We start from the raw sequence: 17,089 nt of genomic DNA, 5'->3' as shown, positions 1-17,089 counted from the left end.
AAAATAACCAGCTTGACTATTCATTAATTATTCTGCTATGTTCAATTAAACCCTGCCACCTTCCAACAGAATGTAACCAGAGCTGAGCTTCCCTCTGGGACTGGTCACTATCCTTGTCTTAATTTCCAAATTGTTCCCAGGAATTTCTTGAAGGAATGTTGTTTGGAAGGGGTCAAAACTTCACTAGAGAGCTTTTTAGCTTGTCCAACACTCCAGATAAGCAGTAGAAAACTGTGTACTCTGCTTTCCCAGTAGCTCAAATAGCTGTATGTTCACAAACCCTGTTTTTTTATGGACTGCTATTAAGGCTGGAGCCACCTTATATCCATACTTGTATCAACAGGATTTTCTTAGAAAACATGAAGAATCAGAGGTGTTAGAGAGACAACTGCTGAAAAGCTTAGTGACTGCTGACTGAAACAAAGGTGATTCAGCACTGATTCACAATACACGAAGAACTGACTGTGAAAGTGGTCAGCATGAAACACAAAGCAGAAACCCAAAAAAACATTTCATTCCTGAAACAGAGCCAAATTGAAATTTAAAAGGCTGAAAGTCTAAGTTTGAATCAGAGTTACTTTAGATCCATGAATCACAGGACTCAAAACAGGGATAACCAACCATTCTTTACAATCTGTATTATATAGGAGGCCAAAGACGATCCACTCTTTCCCCTCAGCTTTAAAGTCTCTGAAATTCCACCACATTATCCTGGAAGTCTAATCAGAATCCCAGTTCCCTTGTATCTATTAAAGCAAATGCTATCTTTGAAAAAAAGAGAATGGACAAATGGTTATGGTAGCAGAGAAAGAAAAATGGGAATCTAATTCTGCCACAAACTTGTTCTGTGAACACAGTAAGTCCTTTGGAAGATGATCTATCCCTCCCTATGTTAGACACTAAAAAGCTACATTCCTAGCCTGAGGTAGTCAACTTGTTCTCCAGTCTGTGAAGACAGGTATTTCTATGGGGTGACTAACTCTATGCATCCTAGAGACTTTTGTTAAAATGAGAAGAGGTTGCCCTCTGGAGGTGCCTTTATCTACAGACCACAGATGGAAGATCTAAGTCTGGGCTGGATGGCTGTATTCCTGGTGGCTGAGAGGAATCTCACTCTTAAGGCTACTTGCTGACTGACTTGCTCATCTGCAGAGTAACTACTAGAGGGACTAACAGAGCTACCTTATTTCTCCTTTCTGCCTATCTTGCTAAAATATATTGGCTATGTAAACTCCTAGGATGAAAAAGCATCTGTAGGTCTGGTGTCCTCAATTGCTACACATCAGATCAATTTTTTTTTGTTTTGTGTAAGGCTACTTAAACAAAAACAACACAGAATTTGTAGTTATTTTTATATGATATATTTTATATGATTCTTAATCCCTGATTCTTAACATCAGGGAAGTAATGGGAATTGGTAAGTGGGAATGACCAGACCACACCTGTTGGTGGCAGACCAAATTTGTCCTGGAAAAAGTGGTGGTGTAATCATGAGATTATTTGTAATTTTTTTGGTAAAATAATAAAGATAATAAAGATAATAAAGATAAGCTATGGTCTTGACTCCAGCACAGACATCAAATATTAGAGTGAATCTCTCTCCCAACCAAGTCAAGAAGCTGATAAAAAGCTGTATGTCATGGTCTAGCCAGAGCAATTTATTCCCTTACAGATCCAAAACAAAATACAGAACATAGAGATTGAAAGGATAAAACTGAATCAAGACACCTCCACTGCCATGTCAAGATTAATGTAGTGTTGAATTGGAAAAATATGCCCTCTTTGTGTGCACACCCCTTATATCCAGTTACAAGCTGAGACAGGGAATGCTACCACCAAGGGGACACTCTCCAATGCCCCCGCACAAGGAATCAGGGTGACAGAAGCTCCATTTTCCACAGATTTGTCCTGCTGCCCTTGTCCTAAACAGATTAAAGAGATTTTAGCTAGACAGGCTAGTGCTGTGAGCATGTACAGACTGGTGTTGCAGTAGCTGTTCTCTGACCTCTCTTCCTTTGCTCCTGAATTATTTCTTTGTTTGTTTGGTCTAGATCCTGCTGCCAGTGCCTTCAGGTATCTTGTGAATATGGAAAACTCAGTTCTCTTGGGTCTTCATAGATGAGGATGTTATCTGATCATTTTCTCCCTCACTTCCCTAAGTGAGCACTTGACAAGGTCCAGCAAGCTATTTTTCCCTGAGACAGAATATTCCTGAGCTCAGGTTATGGCATAGTAACCCACAGTAATATTCTCAGCACACTGTTTGATTTACACGGAGCGTGCACAAATAGGCTACAGGGCTGTACTCCCAGTTCTGTATGCACAGCAGATCTTTAAGGGTTGGAATAAACACCACACACTCCATTTCAATAGCACATCAACAGGACAGAAGACACTAATGGAAAAAACACCACGAGTACAAAGGGCAAAAAAACAAGCAGCTCCAAATCAACAGCTGAAACAAACCACGGAGATGCCCTTGAACTGAAGCCTCAGAACAACTTTGCTTGTTTGTTATTGGGTTTTTGTTTGTTTGTTGGGGTTTGTTGGTTTTTTTTTTTTTTTTTTTGTTAATTTGTTTTCTTTTTTGTCATTTTTTGTGTGTTTCTTTGTTTTGCTTTTGTTTTGATTTTGTTTTTTGCTATTCTTTTCCTCAGATCATTCTGTTGCCTAGCTAAGAAATAAAGACCAAAAATGACAAAGCGAGGTAGCTACTGACTGCAATCCAACAACTTTGGTAGTGGGGAAAGCTTTTAACATGCAAACTCAATTTTTTTCCTGAAAGCAATGCCTTTTCTTCATGTTGTGTTATATTTACAAAAGGAAAATCAAGTATGGCTGGCTTGTAACTGCTTTATAGGAGTGTTAAATAATGTAATCATAAGTTTTAAAGATCCAAACACAATGTCTGCAAGGAAAAAGAATCAGTCTTGCCCATGTAATTCATTATGTTGCAGTTTCTTTTTTTTTTTTTTGTTGTTTACCAAGATGTATTGTTTGCCAAGGTACAATGGGATGATTTAGAAAACTCTATTCAAAGGGTAGTGGATAAAAGAAGGCAATGAAATTAACTTGTAGCCTGTATTTCTGTATTACATTGCTAGGTGCAATGTAAAAATTGTCATCACAAAGGAGTAAACCAGGTTGTGCTGCCTTGCTAAATTCTCCTTTTTTCCTTTCTAAACTTCCTCTTTTCTTCCTTTGACAATCAGTAACAGATTGATGTGTTATTATGTCTGTGAAGAATGTGAAAGAGATGGACTTTGTTTGCAAAACTTGTCACTATGTGCTCATAACTCAGGATTTTTAGTTTTAGTTGTTTGGATTTGAGTAGGATGGGAAGAGTGTGGTAGCCATGGTTTGTATTAGAAAAATCTTTAAAGCAAGAGCTGATATATGTAGAGGACCTATCTATTGAAGAAAAAAAAAAATGTATGGAAAATTTTCAAGTAATAGAAACATTAGAAAAGCAGCAGCAAAGAATAGGATGGAATATTTTGATTGTTATATTTATATAAAGGATACACAGTCATTCCACGTCCCCGTGTCATATTCTTTTTTTCTAACCTAATTATTTTTGAAATATGGGGAACATGGGAAATTCCAGATAATTAGAAAAGAGGAATGAGATTATTATCATTTCTAAGAGAAGAAAAAAAAAAAAAAGTGACTCTACCAACCTCAATCTCCGTACAACATATATGGCACAAATATCTCACTCTACAGAATATTAAAAAAAGAAAGCAGGTAATCCCATTTTTTGAGATAATAAATCTTTGCATGTACAGAAATAAAAAAGATTCCTTTATAGGAATCATTATAGGAATACAGACTACAACAGACAAACAGACATTTTGGGCTTCTTTTATAGGACTACAAAAATATAGTAATAAGAAGACTTTAGGGTTCATGTTCATATGAAGCACGTTTTGCACTGAAAGTGCTTTGTACAGACTGACAGAATTAATTCAGACTTGTGTTAAGGAGAGCATAAAGTGCAATTTGCCCAATAGATTTGGAACAATGAATAAGTATAAATGGCAAAAAAACCCAATTTCATAATACTGCCCACCATACTAGAGTTAGTTTCTAAAATATCCTGACTTATCTCAAGCAACATGGGATTAAATGGCTAGATCTGCAGACCAATAAGCACCAAGGGAGAAAATAAAGTCAGAAAAATTATGGAAATTTATGGGAAAAATGCAAGCAGTTTTATTCTCTCTGGGTAAATCTGGCACAGAGGCTTCTGGTGACAGAGAGAGACTTGGAAAGTGGTAATGCTCAAAGTGACCTTACAGCAAACCAACCAGGTAACAGAGTTTTACCACAGTGTTTACATACATGTCACTGGGAGCCAGAAACTTCAACTGAGGGAAGCTTCTGATTTTCTACTTCAACAAATAAGAATTCACTGCCTATATATATATCTATAAGGGCATGGATAGCATGCTTTAACGTGTCTAGAGGGAAAAAAAATACACTTAAGAGTGAAATAATGATCTGTAAAGGACATAAGAGAGTAAAATTAAGGACTGAAAAATAAAAGTGAAAAAAAAGACTCAGAAAACCCTCAGAACAAAATTTTATGGTGATCTGCACGTAAGTCAACCCCTGGCCCTGAGTGGAGCTCAGTACGAACTTTTGAGGGAGGACCAGGGATATGAGATCCCGAGGATCAGAATATTCTTGCATAAGAACTGCCCATTTGAGATATTGTCATTTAGACTGAAGAAAAGCTAAAAAAAATTTCCAAGACAAAGATACTACTTAGTGATGAGCTATAGAAATTTTGTTTTACATTTTTTGCATTAGGCTTTGTCACAGTTAATCTTTTCTAGACTTGTGAATTTCAGTTTCTGGAGAGAAGAAATAATGAATACATGTGTCTTAATCCCAGAATATTTATTTATATACGTCATATAATTAAGCAGGGTTTCCTTATCTTAGACAATGTGGCAACAGAATAATAAATAGACCATAAATTATAATTCAACTCCTGGGATTAGTGGATTCAGCTATGCAAATAAAAAATTAATTCACAACACCTGCTAAAAATTTGCATTGCAATACTTTTGCATCATCTTCTCTAAAGCTGACATTCCTATTCCATCTTGACAAAGTAATGTGAAAATATATTTATTTAAGAAATTTTAAAAAATGAAACATTAACACATAGATATGGTGGAATCAAACAGACAAGCATCCCTATTACAAAAACACTTGCCTCTAACTCTGTAAATATTTACATTTACCTGTAGATAGGCCTTCTCCATAGCTAACATCTTCTTCATGCCTGGGCAATCCACAAAAAAAGTGCCTAGAGTAGTAAAATGCTTCACTGAATGCAGAATATATGAACTGCAGAACAAATTTAACTTTCTTTATTAGCCTACTAATTTGACTTTCTATAACACAGAGGTGATACAGTGCTGGTGTGTAATGAAGCTGCTTTCCCTTCTCCACAGACATCGCCACGTGAAAGCAGGGCATCATAAATAAAAGTCCTCCTGCAAAACTTAAAGGTCTGAAATCACAGAAAATCAAAAGGTGGTGGAGTTTTCCTTTTTCTTTTCCTTTCCCTTTCATTTTCATTTTCCCCTTTTCCTTTTCATTTTCCTCTTTTCTCCTTTTCCTTTACTTTTCCTTTTCTCCTTTTCCTTTCCTTTTCCTTTTCCTTTTCTCCTTTTCCTTTTCCTTTTCCTTTCCCTCTCCCTTTTCCTTTTCCCTTCCCTTTCCTTTTCCTTTCCCTTTCCTTTTCCTTTTCCTTTTTATTAAAAAAAAACAAAACAGAGACCAAAATAAAGAATATCTGGGAACCGGGGGTAGGAGTCCAAAAGTAATCAAATAGATGGGTAAAACATGCCCATGTTTTATAAAACATACCCAGTGAGTCTAAGCAACATAAGCAATGTGTCACTACTGAGCTTATAGGGAATTAGAAGATGCCTTATGTATTCCTTTCTTTTATCCCAGTATCCCTTTCTTTTAACTCACACTACAAGGCAAAAAAAAGTTCTGGTGATTATCACAGCACTGTGCACTTGGCTTCCAGGAAAGTTGCTGCTCAGCCTCACCAGGATTCAAGTTTTGAGTAGGTCAGGATAGGAAGTCAGCCTTCAAGGAGCATAGGACAAGGTCATGGATGCTGGTCTACAGATCTGCAGGATTATAGGGGAAAAATAGAACTTGATGTTCCACCTAGATGACAATTTACTTCTTTGCTTTTGTTTTTTCTCTACAGTGCAACCTGGAGTCAGCCAGAGGAATAGAAATATAGAACTTTCCCACGATGCTGTCTAGTAGCTCAAACAAGGTAGATTGGGATTATGTGGAAGGTTTTTATGACTTTCTTAAACCACAGAGGCAAAATAATTTCTCTGGAAGATCCTCTCTATCTCTACTCCCTCCTGTGGGAGCTTCCCCTCTGCCCTCTGAACACTGTGAGTTGTAGCAGTCAGGGTGACAATGATTCTCCTTGTTCTGAATTGTACAATGGTTACACAAACTGTACACAAGCATCATTTTTCTAGACAGGCTAAGGCTGTCCCCTTGGCATACTGTGTCAGTCCTCCACCAGATTCTGCTCTCGGTATTGCCAAATATAGGAGAAGTCATTCTGCTAAAATGGGTGATGTTAAATTAATGCCACACTATAGTAAGAAAAAAGCAAGGAATGATCCAATGATTAAGCTACATAAAAGAATTTTACATCCATGCTTGAATAGGATTTTGTGTTTGCTCTCAGATATCATCAGTAGTAACTGCCTACTTTTATTCAATCTGACTAGGAAATACTGTTTTAGGAAGTATCATTCCAGGTTCTTGTGCTGAAGATTAAATGTTTGTAAAGAATACCAAGATTTGGATAGGGAGAAAAAGGGTAGCCTGAATGTCTCAGTCAAGTATAAGGAATTTAACAGCTGAAAAACCACAGAAAGGAAAAACAGCAGGAGGGTCACAGTCACTTGTAAGTGTGGGGCAGCTGGACTGCATTTATACAAGTCCTGTGAGCAGAAAAAAAAGCAGTCGAAAGCAACTGATTATATTTTTTTAGGCACTAATGAAAACAAAGGAATCATTTTGAAACTATACAGTAAAACAAATTTATCCTGTGGCAAATTTCAACCTAACTAGATTATTCAAAGTTCCTTTATAGTGCCATTAGCATAAACTAATGTGTTCCATACTTACTTCTTTGAAATGTTTATTTAAAAGATTGGCTGTGTGTATTAATTAAAGAGGTTTATTTCTTTAATAGGCATTTCCGTAAAAGGGTTTCAATGCAGGAGGATTAGTGAAGACATCAAATGGTTGATAATATTTTCTTTTAACAGGTTTATTTCTATGGCAAGCATTCAAATGAACCTCTTACTAGCTATATAAATCTCTGTCTATTATCTTTTTCATTAGGTGATGTCAGCAGGTTATGAAGTACTCAATACTTATTTTTGTTGAAACATCAAGGTTTGGAATTTTTTTAATGTTATTAACTGTTACGGGCACACAGAAATCAGTCACCTTGTGAGATATGGTTCAAGAACCTTCAATATTCACATTTGTAATATGCAGTATTCCAGTAATCCAGTACTCTGGTAGGTATTTCTGTGCTCTGTGGGAACATTTCTCCATGTTTAGTAGATATTATGAGTATGCCATGCAGTAACAGGGATATTTAGTGATTTTATAAATGTTTAGTTAACCCTGATGGGTGGGAAATGTTAAATCCTAGTGGAAACTGAATGTCAGTCCAAAGAGTGGAACCCTGGAAATGAAGTAAGCATTTTAAAACTTCACAGATCCTTCCTTAAGATAAAAGAAAGAAAACTGCTGAAACAGTTCAGCCAGAATTATGTTTATGTGTGTCAAACAGATTTATCATTGCCTAAGAAAATGAACTTAGCTAGGAAAAAAGAAAACAACAAAACCGTGCAGAAGAAAAAAAAAAGCAGGAAAATACCTTGCACACCCATTGTAGTGGAGTTAGAATAATACTTTGAGATTCTCTTTGAAACCACCTAAAAACTAGGACATTCTCTATTGCATAAAATCCCTGCAAGAAGCTGCACTAAGTAAGTTTTCACATTCTACACTAAATGTAATATAAATAATGCTGAAAGATTATTCAGATTGGATACCAAGCATCTGGAAGTTAGGAACTGCGAGACTCAAAACTGACCATATATCTTTATTTCCCTGCAACTGCCTATTTTATTACTTAATTAATTCTCCACACTTAAGGGTCCCCTTTTCATGTTGATCCTACAGAATTCTAAGTATGTGACAGACATTAATAATTCAGCTGACTTCAGTGGAATGACACTAGAGTTTACACTCATTTCAACATAAAACTCAGAAGATGCCCAGCAAACAATACTGACAATTCTTCTTTGCCTTCTAAAATAAAATTAAACTAGATGTCTGAACTACTACTGAAAAGTCAAAAAAGGAACTTTACTGCCTCTTACGGGAAATTGTGCACGGGAACACAAGCAGCTAAATTATTCTTGCAGACCAACTCTGTAACATGTAACGTAAGGACTGATATTTTTCATGTACAATACTACTTATTCTGTGGGCTAGAGTATGGATGATACCATGGCATAACTTGAAAGACTACTTGAGGGCCACAAAGATGATCAGAGGGCTAGAACACCTCTCCTACAAAGCCAGGCTGAGAGAGTTGGGGTTGTTCAGCCAGGAGAAGAGAAGGCTCCAGGGAGAGCTTATAGTGGCCTTCTGGTATCTGAAGGGGCTACAGCAAAACTGGAGAGGGACTTTTTATAAGGGCATTTAGTGATAGGACAAGGGGGAATGGCTTAAAACTGGGGAGAAGTTAGATGTTAGAAAGAAATTTTTTTGGTGTGAGGGTGAGACACTGGCACAGGTTGCCCAGGGAGGTTGTGTCTGTCCCCTCCCTGGAAGTGTTCCAGCCCAGGTTGGATGGGGCTTGGAGCAACCTGGTCTGGTGGGAGGTGTCCCTGTCCATGAAGGGGGTGATCTTTAAGGTCCCTTCCAACTCCAGCCACCCTATTTCAACTCTGTTCTGTTTTTTGTTGGAGACTGTTACAAGCCATTAAATGGCAACTAGACCGACACTGTGAAATACCTGCAAAAAATGGGCAAATTTAAAATAAGTCACTTGAATCATATCCTAAAACAGATCATTTTTCCCTACAACTTATAAATTAAGTCCTGGCTAATTAATTGAGCCAACATATACATCTGAAGTTATCTAGAATATTTCTTGTCTTTTGAGCATTAACAAGGACCTAGGGGAAAAAATGGAGAAAAAGAGGCTACAGAGAAACACCTAATAGGGGTAAACTAGAATATTCTATCTACATTCAGTCTATTTGTAACATACAGAGCTATTTAGTTTGTACAAATACCTATAAAATGTTCTATAGCCTCTAAGACTGTCTCAAATACCTACTTACATCTAGACAACTCCCAAGGTGATGCACATCAATACTAATATATGTAGATTACAAGGGAAAATATCAGTACACTCTGGGTTCTGGTCATTCTTTAAAACATAATAATCCCCTATATTAGCAAGATTTCATCAAGGCTTTCATAAGACTACTCTAAATTATCTCAATTATTCCAAACTGGACCCCAATATGAGAAAGGAAGGGAAGATTAAAAAAAAAAATGCTGGAGGAAGAAGAATAAGACAGGATATTTGGAGTGATGGTGTGTAATCTCACAATGGTGAGATTACTATTTGGTATCAATGGATATAATTGCATTTACTTTAATGGACTATTGCTTTTTAACACCAGTCAGAGTATGTCTTGATCTGTACTCTCTGCCATTATACTTTAAATCCTTGCAAAGATGACATATCAATGCACTGCTTTATAAGGAGACTGATGATATTATAGTGTAGTAAACAATGAAGCCAAAAGGGACAGTGTGATGACCCAGCACTTTGCAATCTACTCAGAACATCATTCTCACTAATGTCCTGCCTAACTTGCTCATGAGACTCTGAAATGTTTTGCTTCACTTTTTAAACTTGGAAGTCATATATTATAAAATATGATAACTTCCCTGCTTTCAAAAGGTTAAAAAAATGGAAAAAAAAAATCAAAGAGAAGAGAAAGACAGAGGAGGAAAAAAACCCATGAACACCAAAAAGTTTCTGGACAAAGGGAATTCAGGTAGGTAATGATGTGTCTCACACAAAATTCAGAAACATAAACAACCAACCTGCCTGAGAAAAAAAGGTATCTCTTCAGAATGACCTCCAAGCAAAATCAATTGTCTGGATGAGTTAGTAACTATTAAGTGCTCTGAAGCTATTTTTGACCTAAAGGCCACTGTTATAGCATTTCAGCATCAAGGAACACTGCCCTGAGTAGAATTGCATATTTCAAGATGTGGAGTTAAGTGTAACTTCCCAGAAGAATTTCATCTAAGAATACTTTCATAATTAAATCAGAGGAAAACCTGTAATTAAAATAGGCTTTGAACACACTTTTTTCACCCTCACTGCTATGATTATCCTAAGAATCCATTATAATTGTGTTCTGTATGTTCCTTCCTAATATTTCCTATTAAAATGGATGCTTTACCATTTTTTAAAATTACTTTAAAGCAAAAAACCCCCACATCAGAACATAAACTCTTTTTAACATTGAAACATTAAAGTTTCAAAGCATTACAGTCTCAGAGATTATTTATTTTTAAATGACTCCATAGAATTTGTGTGCTGTAATTTAGATCTGTTAACATATTCTGCCCATAGAGGAGAGTAAAATTAGCCAATCAAAAGAAGGAGGAAGAAGAAGGAGAAGAGGGGAAGAGGAAGAAGAAAAAAACAGAAGGTAGTCTAATACCATACTTCCAAACCTGTCTTACCACTTAGCATAAGCAAGTACCTATAATCTAAGCTGCATCTTTACATATGCATAAGTAAAACTAAAGACTAGGCTGATGAAATTTAAGCCAGTTTTAAAGGGAATTGGAAATGGTAAATTCTAACATCCTAGTGACTTATCTCTTCTTTCTTATCTCTTATGTAGAGATGTCCCTACATACAGTCTAGGTGTTCTCCTTCACAGTATGAAATTTTCTCTGGTGTTACTTGAGCACCAACAGAAGGAAGGATGGGAGCTCTGTGATGGAAGATCTAAGACCAAGTTGAAAGGCAGAAGAGACAGTCTGGAAATGTGAGACACAGTGATGAAATTCCAAGAAACATTTGAATCATTTGAAAAGTACAGAAATAAAGGCAAGGAATAGCAAACTATAAGAATTACTTGAGCTTTCTGAACAACATGGTTTTTTGTCATAGAATTCTGCAATTCTCATCAGCTGAGTGAAAGATTGAATTCACTTATCAGTTCACACAATTCACAAACGTTACCCAGGCACAACAGCCCTGAAGGTGTGACACAAACCAGCAAGGAAAGTGAACACAGATGTCTTATTTCAAGATCTGTGGACCTTTCAGTCTCCATTGCTAAGAAGTGGACACAAGAAACATGTATGATGTACAAACTTCAATTTCTAAGGCAGCAGTTGATAAATCCTCCCTTGACCAAGGAAGCTAAAACAGACACAGCAAAGCACTGGGTAAGGTTCAGAACCTGGGCAAAACACATTAAAGAAGGGAGAGGAAAAATTAGTTTAATTTTCTCATCCAATTTACAAAACAATCATAGTAGAGGAGTGTTGGTAGAAGATTTGTACCAAAATAAAATAGTTCAGAATGATTGAAACTTACTGCCTCATTTTTAACTGAACATGCCTGAACAGCTGTATTCTTGTACTCCACTGAGCAAGAAATAGAAGCTCACCTCATTACTGTAGATGGATCCTTGATCACTATCATTATTTTTAAAAATTTATATTGCAAATGGCTTCCTTGAGCATAGGGTGAGGTGAATGACAGAAAAGGTAGCCAGGATCTATTTTATTAATTGATGCAATGAGATTAGGTTCTAGATACTAAGTTTTTACAACCAGGCTCTGTCTGTGGCTTAGAGAGTTTCTGAGCCCTAGTGTTCTACACAGGTAATAGAGCACACAATGACAATTTCTTTTTTTTCTTCTTTCTTTTTTTTTTTACCATTGCACTGCATACTAAAAACATAGCCAATTACTACATACCCACTGAAATTTGTCTTGTACACCTTGGAATTATCCTCCTTTTTACTAAGATATCAAAATGCTAAATGATGGAAAGAAACAGTATTTTCAGTCAGCTCCTACTTGCATGGTTATTCTACTGTTTTCTTTCTTCCAGGAAAAAGGATATTTGATGGTACTTCACCTATGCATGTAATTTGGGCTGCAAATTAAAAACTTCTACCTCTTCCACAACATTGTCTATGCTACTGCCTTGACTTAAAAGTAAAGCTTGAATTTTAAAACACAACCACTGAAAATGATTCTGAAGATATTAATCCAAAATACATCTATACAATTTTCCTGGAATCTAAAATGCATGTTACACAAGGCTTTCTATTTTAAAGATAAGGTAAGAACTGATTTCTGCCTCTCTACAGAGAGCTTTAGAAATTGAGCCAACACTGCAGGCAAATTCAGCAGAAACATTGCAGCTGGAGTTGGCAAATTTGCTGCAGTCCCATATATCTTTTCATAATTATATTGGTGCTGCCTGCTTTTACAGCATTTAATAGCATCTGACCTTATTAATTACTATTTATATTATATATTCATTGACAGCAACTGTCACAGCTTTCACTTAACCAGAATTTCCACAAGATTTCTCTTCTGATCAATGAACTTTGGTGATTGAGGGGCTCACCTAGTAGCTGTCAACTTTTACTTTCATTATGCAGAAGCAGAACCAGTAAATCCAAAAAGGACAGTGACAGAAATAAATGATTAAGCTTTGTAGGCCAGGGAAAAATGCTCTTGCAAAAAGACGTTTCCTTAGCTACTGTCTTTCTTTAATCCGTGTAAGAGTTCAAATTTGGCTCATAAATATATGCCAGAAACCAGTCATATTAGTCCCTAATTAGGTATTAATACAAATGTATTGATTCATCCAATTAAGAAAGCAATGTTCCTGTCTAAATTACTGATAGAAAATCCAGCTTTTCCAATATTCTACCCCTTCACCACAAAGACTTCTAATTGAAACATTCTTTCTTTTTATTAGCCAGCAAAAAATAAAAAAATAAAAAAAAAAAAAAATTTTTTTTTCATTATATAATTTTTTAAACTCTGACTACATTACCCATACAATAAGGAAGACCCTATTAGTAAATGCATGAAAACTGCAGGGACAGTGGAGGAAGGGAGGAATTCACTATTCTTTGGGAATTCAAGCTGGGATCCAGGCCACAAATTTTCTTTGATTTTGCACAATGCTTTCAGACCTACCATTAATATACTTCACTTCTCAAGCCAGGTAAGTCTGGAAGAACAGCATAGTACAGTCAGCTCTAGAAACTGAGATTTCCTTGCATCACTAAAAACCATTTTGCAGCTGAGCTAAGCCAAGCCATGAACCATACATCTACATTCACTGAAACTCAGACCATGAGAAGGACTCCAAGACACAAACTAAAGGAGAAAATCTTGTAATTATGGGTAAACTTTTCACAGGAATCCATCTGGGGATACATCTTGCTGCCTCTAGGTCTTGTCATTCTTGGATTGATAAACCATAGAGTCACACTTATCAACTATGTCAGGATGGGAGGTTATCTTGTATTTTACATTTGCAGGCCTGTTCTTCCCCCTTCAGGGTCACAGGGTCAGATTGCTACTTAGCATGATTCAAATGGGGAGGAAACCCTCCACTTCAAAAGAGAAAAACTCTAGGAAAATCAAGAGCCTTTCCTAGCATTTAGTATTTACAAACAAAATAGCAGCAAAATATGCCAGAATAGAGCCAAAATTACATATATTTCTCTTCTTTACGAAACATTCAAGAAAAAAAGTAAAGTCTAGGCAAATTTCATTATTGTTAGGTGCATCCATCATTGAGTTAAGAGATGCAAATGCCTATTTTTTTCTTTCTTCCTCTGTGATTTTCTGTTGTCAGCTGTGAAGGTCTTTCTCCCAGGATTAATGGGGAGTATTTCCTTTGCCCCTTGGGGCAAGCGATGGGGACACAAAACTTCCTGCAGTAAATAAAGATCAATTCCTACATCTTTCTCTGTGTTTTTATTACCTGTTTTTTATGCTCCCCTACTTCAGTATAATCAGTGTAATATTTAAAAATTCACTTATTTCCTAAAAAAAAAAAAAAAAGATCAGATCCCACTCCTTCTCATGATCCTTCCTTAATCATGAGGTTTTAACTGAGCTTCTAACCATCCATCTATCTCTACCTAAAGCAATAATTTTTCTGTTTGTTTGTGTCTTTTTATTATTTCTTGGTTACAGGGTAGCTCAGGATGGAGTATGTTAACATTTACACCAGTATAGATGTGATCACTACTTGTAATAGTTAACATCTTATATTGTACCTGATTTTACCTGTAACTAAAAAGACAAGGGCTCAGCTACAAAGAACCTGTAAAGATAATTAATTGTGGAGGAAAAGGGATAAAGATAGACAGTAACAAAAGTAGAACACTTTAAAATAATAGAATAAATGTTGCAGGTATCATAATGTTGGGGTTTTTTCTATTCTTTCACAATTTTATTCTGCTATTTTACTGTCACTACTGCAAATAAATATTTATTGTGAGCCACCATATGTCCTAGAGACTTTATGTAAAAATTTGTCTTTGGAACATACTTGAAAGAGTGGAGGAAAATGATTGGAATTATATTTGAATCTTCAAACATTATTTTAGTGATATTTTTGAGTAAAGTTTCTTGAAAAAAAAAGACATCATGCTGGATTTATGACTATAATGTTAGTGAACACTCATGGTACTATTCTCTGGCACTGATGCTGACAGAATAAAATGACATTTGTATTTATGGTTACTCTTATCCTCCAAAAGAGAGCAGCTACTGCCACACTGCCCACCAGGAATGGCACCAGGCCTGTGCTGACCCCCAGCCTGTAGGTAGGAAATGCAATGAGAAAAGCTAGGTGGTAAGAACCAAATCCTTGCCAGGAATCTTGGATATAAAATTAAGGATTTCACAGCTAAATAGAGATTGGCCCTACTACTTCTGAACATGAAAGCAGCCTGCGTTTCCAAATCTCCCATTATCTGCAGCTTTACTTCCACCAACCTGCACTTCTGGATTTGTGCTTCAGCATGCATAGTGGCAGGACAGAGATGTATTACTTTTAAAACAAATAGGACTATAAACTCCTATACACCTGCACTTTTTGAACATTCAGAGAGTTGCCAGAGAGACTATGATCCTGCCCAAGCAGTGATTTAACATCCACAACTTTGACCAAAAAGGCAACTGCAGGTTTAGATGTGTGTGAGCCACTGCTACTCCCATGCTGTCTTTCAGAAGTTAAATGAGACATAGGTCAGATCGTGACTGCTTGATGTATCAGTCAAGGAGTAGGATGTGCAGAGAGGAGTAACGTGTTGGGTGCACGAGGCTGCTAACCAAACATCCTTAGACAAGCTGGTGCTTTTTCTTTGCTTTCAGAATGTGAGCCAAAACCCCCAAATTAAACTGGCAAGGAGGTAAAAAAGTTTGTCTTCAGCCAGAAGCAGTGACATATGTCTTTTTGTCTTTTCTCATCATACCAAAATTTCACTCATTCCCATCAACAATAATAAAAATGATGTTGTGGTGTGAACATTAATAACTCATCATCATGCAGAAATAAACCCTAGCATATGAAATACAAATACTGAACCCATGACACGCAAACTTATGAACCTGAAAAATCTAAACTAATTCTTCTGCTGCTTTTTAATTACCTGGAGACAGCATGCAATATTTTGTATTTCATAAATCATATAAACAGCATAAATTATAAAAATATAGCTATTCGATGAAGTTATATTTTTTTAACTGAATGCATTTTCTGATTATAAGTAAATTTTCATAAAGTTCACGGTTCCTTCAATTAAAAAATAACAAGCCCACACTCCTTGCTGGCAAACATGATTTTCCTCTTAAGAAAAGTCTACAAGGCTCATCAACAAAACAGCACTGCAAGCACTACTAGAACATGACAGAAGGCTTTGTACTATAGGTAGGAAAAAGCTTTTAAGAAACTTGAAAGAATTTACCTTGACAAGAAGTCTGTGAAAGAGAGGCGTATGGGGTATCCATGTCGTATGATTTTGACCATGTCTAGGACACCGATATACTGGAGTTGAGCAGACACATAAAAATTGTCAAAAGTGTCTGGCAGCTTGGAGTTATTAGGCTTTATACAGTGAACAGAATGTGGTGTGCAGTTCTGCAGCTTCCCAATAATATCTGCAAGTGATTTCTGTGGGGAAAAAATCAGTTCTCAATCATTCTGGTGTACCAAATGCAATTGCTCAACATGCATATTCTTCCTAACTTTTTAACCTAATTTTCTCAAAAGGTTTGGACTGGCCATGCAAATGACTTTCTCAAGCATATTATTTTTCTTTCTTCCATTTCAATCTGTAAAAACTAATCCTGCCTTTAAAATATTTGCTTTTTTTTTTGGAAATTTCTGTCCAGAAGATATTCACTAACCCTGAGCTGTACTGCCACAGTGGTTGGGCCCCCTCGTTCCAGCCGCTGAAGAAATGAGGATGTTCCTTTCTTTTTCAACAGCTGTGGGGGAGAAAAGCACACACAAAAATACCTTTATCTCAAGATGGGCAGTAAACCATTTTCACTGTCACACAGTTTACTAACAAAGGAAAGCATTTGTACAAATACTATGTCATAGGCAATGATCTGAGTTTCTGAAAGAATTGGGAAAGTGGATAAATATCCTCATGTATCTGTAGAGCCATGACTATCTCTATCTCTCTTTATCTATCTCTCTTTATCTATCTCTCTTTATCTATCTCTATCTCTATCTATCTCTATCTATCTCTATCTCTATCTCTACCTCTATCTCTATCTCTATCTCTATCTCTATCTCTATCTCTATCTCTATCTCTATCTCTATCTCTATCTCTATCTCTATCTCTATCTCTATCTCTATATCTCTATCTCTATCTCTATCTCTATCTCTATC

General features: G+C 36.3%; 1 protein-coding gene across 2 annotated transcripts in view; it reads right to left on the bottom strand.

The window, feature by feature from the left end:
* Window positions 1–17,089, bottom strand: part of MYO16 (myosin XVI) — a 368,492-nt gene that overhangs the window by 64,898 nt on the left and 286,505 nt on the right. For both annotated transcript variants that reach the window (XM_071743005.1, XM_071742997.1), the window contains exons 26-27: window positions 16,597–16,677; window positions 16,155–16,360 (exon numbers count right to left, since the gene is read on the bottom strand). In XM_071743005.1, coding sequence (XP_071599106.1) covers window positions 16,155–16,360; window positions 16,597–16,677 — 287 coding nt within the window. The remainder of the gene's footprint in view (window positions 1–16,154; window positions 16,361–16,596; window positions 16,678–17,089) is intronic.

The sequence above is a fragment of the Heliangelus exortis genome, chromosome 1 (genome assembly GCF_036169615.1).
Source record: "Heliangelus exortis chromosome 1, bHelExo1.hap1, whole genome shotgun sequence".
Taxonomy (NCBI): Eukaryota; Metazoa; Chordata; class Aves; order Apodiformes; family Trochilidae; genus Heliangelus; species Heliangelus exortis.
Note: the sequence above shows the minus strand (reverse complement) of the source record. Positions and strands in the feature narration are given on the sequence as shown.